The sequence below is a fragment of the Octodon degus genome, unplaced genomic scaffold (genome assembly GCF_000260255.1).
Source record: "Octodon degus isolate 3935 unplaced genomic scaffold, OctDeg1.0 scaffold00170, whole genome shotgun sequence".
In the NCBI taxonomy this organism is placed as follows: domain Eukaryota; kingdom Metazoa; phylum Chordata; class Mammalia; order Rodentia; family Octodontidae; genus Octodon; species Octodon degus.
This window is the reverse complement of record NW_004524746.1, coordinates 2,272,865-2,279,439: the sequence shown is the minus strand read 5'-3', so window position 1 is coordinate 2,279,439 and position 6,575 is coordinate 2,272,865. Positions and strand designations below refer to the sequence as shown.

General features: G+C 36.7%; 1 protein-coding gene across 3 annotated transcripts in view; it reads right to left on the bottom strand.

The window, feature by feature from the left end:
• The window catches only part of Cped1 (cadherin like and PC-esterase domain containing 1), a 296,384-nt gene that overhangs the window by 136,734 nt on the left and 153,075 nt on the right, over positions 1–6,575 (bottom strand). For all 3 annotated transcript variants that reach the window (XM_004643315.2, XM_023703413.1, XM_023703414.1), the window contains exons 13-14: positions 3,555–3,625; positions 1,750–1,800 (exon numbers count right to left, since the gene is read on the bottom strand). In XM_004643315.2, the coding sequence (XP_004643372.2) occupies positions 1,750–1,800; positions 3,555–3,625 (122 nt within the window). The remainder of the gene's footprint in view (positions 1–1,749; positions 1,801–3,554; positions 3,626–6,575) is intronic.

Here is a 6,575-nt window from a genome sequence, read left to right as displayed (position 1 = left end):
CAGGAACTGTGGGAAATCTACAGAAGGTGTAACCATGTGTAGTGAGTGGAGCAAGCAGGAGAAAAAATCGAAACATATTTGAAACAATGAGAAGTGTCCCCAAATAAATGTCAGATGTCACACAACAAATCTAGGAAACGCAGAAAACACCAAGCAAAATCAGTGAACACACACACACACACACACACACACACACACACTACTTACATATATTATGTTCACATTCCAGAAAATCTAAGATGAAATAAATGTTGAAAGCCGTGCAAGGGAGAGCTTACACTCTCCCTTGTGAAGAAGTGAAATGGTTTTATGTTAAGAGGAAAAAACCAAAAACAATAGCAACCTATAATTCTGTGTTCCAAAGAAATTTTCCTTCAAAAGTAAAGGAGAGGGGGCTTGTGGGTTAGCTCAGTTGTTTGAAGTGCCTGCTTGGGCAAACTCAATCAGGTGCAGGGCACTGCGGTTCAATCCCCAGCTCCACAAGCTGCACTAGACCAGCCCTTATGACAGCCTGAGCTAGTTATCCTTCTAAAAAAGTGAAGGAGAAATAAAGATTTTATCAGGGAATTTGTTATCAATACACTTACCTGTCAAGAAATGTTCTTCAGAGAACATAAATCAGAAACAAATCTGGGCTGGGGAGGTAGCTCAGTTGAATAAGCGCTTGCCTGGCAAGCACAATGGCCTGAGTTCAATCTCCAGCTCCACAAAAAAAAAGCAAAATAAAAGATACATATTGACTAAAAAGTCTACTATACAGAAATCTTATTTTTTGCACCATACACTACTGCATATTAAGAAAATTCAGGAGCATTGAACAAAGAACCTGAAGACCCAGCTTCAAGATCCAGCTGAGGTCAAGGCCAGCAACATAACTCAGCAGATTAAAGCACCAGCTGAGGCAGATACAGGGGTTAGGGGTTCCATGGCCCAGCTTGCCATGCCAGCCCCGCCCCCAGGGCATGCTGAGATGGCGATTGAGACTGGACGTGGTGGCATGCGCCTACAATCCCAGCGCTTAGGAGGCTGAAAACAGGAGGATCACTAAGAGTCCGATCGTGTAGTGAGAGCCTGTAGACCCTGTACTAAATACATAAAATAAATAAATAAAAAAGATCCAGCTCAGGCATTTAAAACCTTGAGATTTTTAAAAAGGAGTTAGGCTTCTTGAAAGATACATTTGCATGACTGTTGTGATAATACCAATCAGAGTGAAAAATTTGTCTTTTTAATTTAAAGTTTATTTAAACTATATATACATATATTTATTATAGTTTGGTAAAAATTCATGCATTTTAACAAAATAAATTGAAAATGGCTCAAGTGTAGCACTATCAACATAACTCCACTCAAGCACTGTCCAACACAGCGATCACCTGGCTAGAGAGAAATCGCATCAAGGGTGAGAACCCTGAAGATCGATGTGTCAGGCTGCTAAGCCAAACTCTTCCCCTTGAGGGACCGTCAAGTCTGAGAATCACTCAGAGCCATGAAAACAACTTTAGAAATTACTGTTGATAAATAAACACAAATCCAAGCATTAGTTAATGTTCCAAGATAGATAACTTACAATATTCTTTTTATGCAAAAGTGACAGATACTGTCTCAACCATAAAAGCAACTTCTTAAAAATATGCTTAAAAGGAGTAGCCTAAGGATAATTATATTATGCAAAAATCAGCATTTTTTTAAAAAGCAGGGTTATACCTGAATGTTTGATTATATTGCTGAATTTTAATCTCAACTCACCATTACTGCATTGTATATCTTCATTTTCATTCAAAATTTGTGGACCTGCAGCTAAAAGAAACATAAATTTAAAATAAAATCTATTAAGATTTGAAGACACATATTTTGTTATTTTAAACAAATAATAATTTAGTAAAATGCATGTTTTATTTCTTTTGCTCTCATTACATCAGTGAGCATTTCTAAGTAAAGCTGATAACCACAACAAAATCAGTTATTTGACTCAAAGTTCAAAAGAATACTTATTTCACTCAGGAACATATTAAGGAAGAAAACTAGTGGCCTAAATGCCATTCTTTGCCTGAAAGTAATCTACTGAACTCTCTGCTAGTTGTGTGATCCGAGGAATTTAATTTCCCAAACCATTAGAATTTAAAAACTGTATCTAGTTGGTTCCACTTCTTACCCCATACTAATCAAATATCTATCTAGAAAATTCTTTAATAGGTATTTATGAAGTGAATGAATAAGTACAAATATGCATATTATTTTAAATAATTAATATAAAGGTAAAAATGATAGGAATGAAAAAGGCAGCCATAGCACACGTTCATCTTTCAGTGTTCACTGCTTCTCCTTCCATAGACATGTTGTGGTCCTCACACTCTAGCATGCTTGAGACTCACCTCAAAGGCTTGATAAAATGCAGATAACTGGCCCTAATGCTGAGATCCTGTTTTAGAAGATCCTGAACCTCTAACCTTCAGGTGATACTATTGCTATTGACCAGGGCTAGGGCACACACACTCAGGACAGCTGCTGGAGTAAATTCTGGTCTGTAATAGGAAGAGCTTTCAATTTTTGGTGTTTGTAAATAGGATATCAAGTCCACATCTTGTATAGCAATTAACCACTAGGAAGAATGTATGCAATGTGTTATTATTGAAACTGTCCTACCAATTTGATTTGAAACTGTCTCATTGCTATTTGTTTCTCAATAAAATTATGAAAAAAATATTATGTACAAAATAAAAAAATAAAGTACAGAATATGAGTGGGAACATCTTTTAGTATTTTGTTTAGATTATACATATTTTATGGAAAATTTTCAGATATTCTTTAGAAGAGAAAAAGACAAAAGATTGAGGGGTCGGGGAGATGACTCAGTAGAATAAGTTCTTGCCTGGCAAATTCAAGGGCCTGACTTCAATCCTTGGTTCCGCAAAACAAACAAACAAACAAACAAAAAAAGATTGAAGTCAACATTAATTTTGCTTGAGATTCATGTCATTAATAGCCAATTGTGACATTGAACAATATACACTAAATGTCTATCATGACATAAATATTTTCCATTATGTTGAAATGACCTTAAATTTTCATTGAATATAACTTCATAAATTTATCCAAACTACTCTTATGGTAATAGTGTTAGCTTCTAATATTTTTTATTTATTTTCAGTTTTATACATTCCTAATTGTTTCCTTGAAATGAATAGCAGTAGAATTTCTGGTTTTTATGAACAATTTGTATGCTATTAAAGTGAGCTTTTGTTAACATTCTAGTTTTACCTGCATTTTTTGTTTGTTTGTTTTTGTGGTACCGGGGATTGAACTCAGGACCTTGCGCTTGCCAGGCAAGCACTTATTCTACTGAGGCCCTGCAATAGCTTTTTGAGAAAACTTATTTCTGTATACTTCTTTCAACTCTATTAGCTTCAAGAAGAAACTGCTGATTTTGAAATAAAATGGCATTTCTTTACCTAATTTCACTTTTGATTGCTAAGGAACACAAACATCTTTCTGTCTTTGGGCCAGGAAATAGTTACTCTGATGTTGAAACAAATGAGACTTTATGCTTTTACCTTTTTTAGTGTCAGTTGCATCAAGTGACATTTGTGGCTTTTGTATGTTCTCATCTTCCAGGGAAGAATTCCTGCAAAAGCAATTCTTGATTAATGAAATGAACGCAATTCATAGAAGTCATAGCAGAAATGCTGTCTTTTCTTGTGTCTGTGCTGAGTTACTTTGATGAAGACAAACACTCTCTGGATATCCTGAACACCAGCAATCTTATCTTGAGTGAGGTAAATGAAAATCTCACTTGTAACCAACCAGGAGAAGCACAGGCGAAAGACCCTAGGACCAAGAGGCACTCAGCAGCCCAGAGCTGGGTGACCTCAGCTAGCCTAAGGCCAACAAAGTGACCCAGAAGACACATACTTTTTGGACTATTGGATAAAGTTACTGAGTGTTTAAGCAACGAACCTTGGAAACTCTGAAACCCACCCTGAAAACATGCCTAGAGTCTGAAAGCTTAGTGCCATCCATGGATGACCCGTGTCACTAGGGCTTCTGTCCTTAAAATCAGAGAAACAGTAATGAACAGTAAAGGTGAGTTGTATCTTGACAAGTATATCCCATTGTCTCTGCTGTTTGACTAACTAGTTTACCAACATTGCCCTTGAAACCTTAAATTTCGAAGCAAGTTAATCAAAATTTCAAACACAAACATTGCTGGTCTTGATAATGGAAAACACAGGGTACAGTGGTCTAACATGACTTATCTGTGCTCTTTGCCTTTATTTTCACCCCCTCCAAAATTGAGATACTAATACTTGCTCTACTTCAAAAAGATGCTATTAGAATTAAATAAAGATGCTTTGCGCTACATAAAATTTTATATGTAATTATTTCCTCATACAATGTGCTGAGCACTGTAGCAGAGAAAAGAGAAGGTATATTCTACTTTTCTTTCAATATAACCATTGGATAGGCAATTTTGAAAAATCAAGGGTATAATAAATTTAATACTTTGCTTATCTTAGAAGGTAGGATAATTTTATTGTAGATTGAGTTCTGAAAGTCCTTATTTGATACGGATGATAAAGTAATTTAAGATTAAAAAGTAATGGCATTTAAGACATTTTAAAATAATTCCTCCTAAAGATCAAGGAACACATAAAGCTAGCACAGTGCAAGCAAGACAGATTTAAAAGTCCAATCCAGAGCAAATCTAACTTAAAAACCAAAAATCTCAGGATTCCATGATGCACAACTTGTAGGTGAAGTGTGAAAAAAATACAACCTTGAATAGTGCAGATACTAAATTTTGCAACATTACTATCTTCCTAGAATGAGACACTTTGTCTATGAAGACATCTTGCTATGATTTCTTGGGTAAGTCACTTGTTTGGGATCTATCTAGACTTTCTTGAAAAGCATTTTTAAGGAGCAAAATACTCATGTAACTTTATCTCCAATAAGGTGAAAATTAGCAGATGCTGCACATTGATGTTCATATTTCCATTCTATTCTGATTTACACTAACTCAGCTGAGAACTCTGGGCTTTAAGCCTTGGGGCAGGCACATACATGAGTATTCCCTACTGCGCTTCCTTTGCTGACATTATCTTTCCTCACCTTATTGCTGGGAGTAAATCATCTTTATTTAAAAGGAGGATAAAGTCATTAGATGTCACAGGTAAATTAGGCGTATAAAGCTGTCCTGTTGTATAGAAAACTACTGGAAATGATATTTCAAAGATAAGGATGTGGCCAGTGAGATAGCTCAGCAGACTAAGCACTTCCTTAGGCACCAGGGCTTGTTCCTTGGCACTGCATGCCATGCCGGCCCTGCCCCTCCAAGCACGCTGAGCTGGAGATGGAGTCCGGGCCCAGTGGCGCACACCTGTACTCCCAGGCTGAAAACAGGAGACCACTATGAGTCCAAGCTGTGTAGTAAGACCCTGTACACACACACACACACACACACACACACACACACACACACAAATAAAACAATAAAATAAAATAAAAAAGATTAGGACAGCGATGATATCCCTGTCTGCATGATGCCCTGCTAAAAAGCATTTTAAGACTACAGATGAGAGGAGCAGGATCTCAGGTCTACTTGTATTGGCTGTGAGCAACTTGAGCAAGTAGCCCATCTTTTTAGAGCCTCAGTTTTCTAACCAGGAAAATTGTGCAATCTATATTTATCTCCTTGGAATGAGGCATAAATGATCATTAAATGTACATGTGCACTCAGGTAAATTTACAAATACTTCAAATTGAGTCCAATTTTTCCAGGAGCAACATATTAGTTGCTTGTTTTATAAACATCTAAAATTTATTTATCTCATTGTTAATGCAGATAGCTCTATCAAAAATGTCTTGCTTTCCTTATAAACAAAGACAAACATTATTCCCACCACAGAAGAAAAAGTGATTTGGATGACTGAGAAATACGAAAGGGCACACTGCCGTTTACATCTATGCGTGTACACAGCACGAGGCACATAGAAACGATCTTGTGAGTCCCTCCTGAAATAAGCTTGAGTGCGGTAAGTAGCATGACTAATATCTTACAGAAGAGGAAACTGGGTCTCAGAAGGACCAGAATCTTGTCATAATTCATAGACTCTAAAAAAAGAGAAAGTTGTGATCCTTTTTAATTATGTTCAACCCACCACTATTAGTAATTTTCCTTATTGGAAGGGAATCCAATCACTGGCATTTAAAAGCAGTAGGTTGCTTCATCTTACAACATATGTAGGATGAGAAAAACTTGCTGGAGAACAAACTGTTTGAAGCCTGCACATCTCAAGGGAACTTACTCGAAGTTAAAAACAACGCTTAAATAAGGTCCTTGGCAGCACAGCTCCACTTCTGCCTGCTGAACTCTCACATGGAGAGTGCTCACTGGAGAATGTGAAGCGCCCTCAGAGGTCTGTGTGCATGAACCTCGGTTAATGGAGGAGAAAAGCCATGCAGTAGACACATTTCATTTTAAGGACCAAAAATAAAACTATGAATGCCATCAAGTATATCTGACTTAATCTGCATTGATCATTTGCCATTCAGTAGATAAATTCATCTTCCTA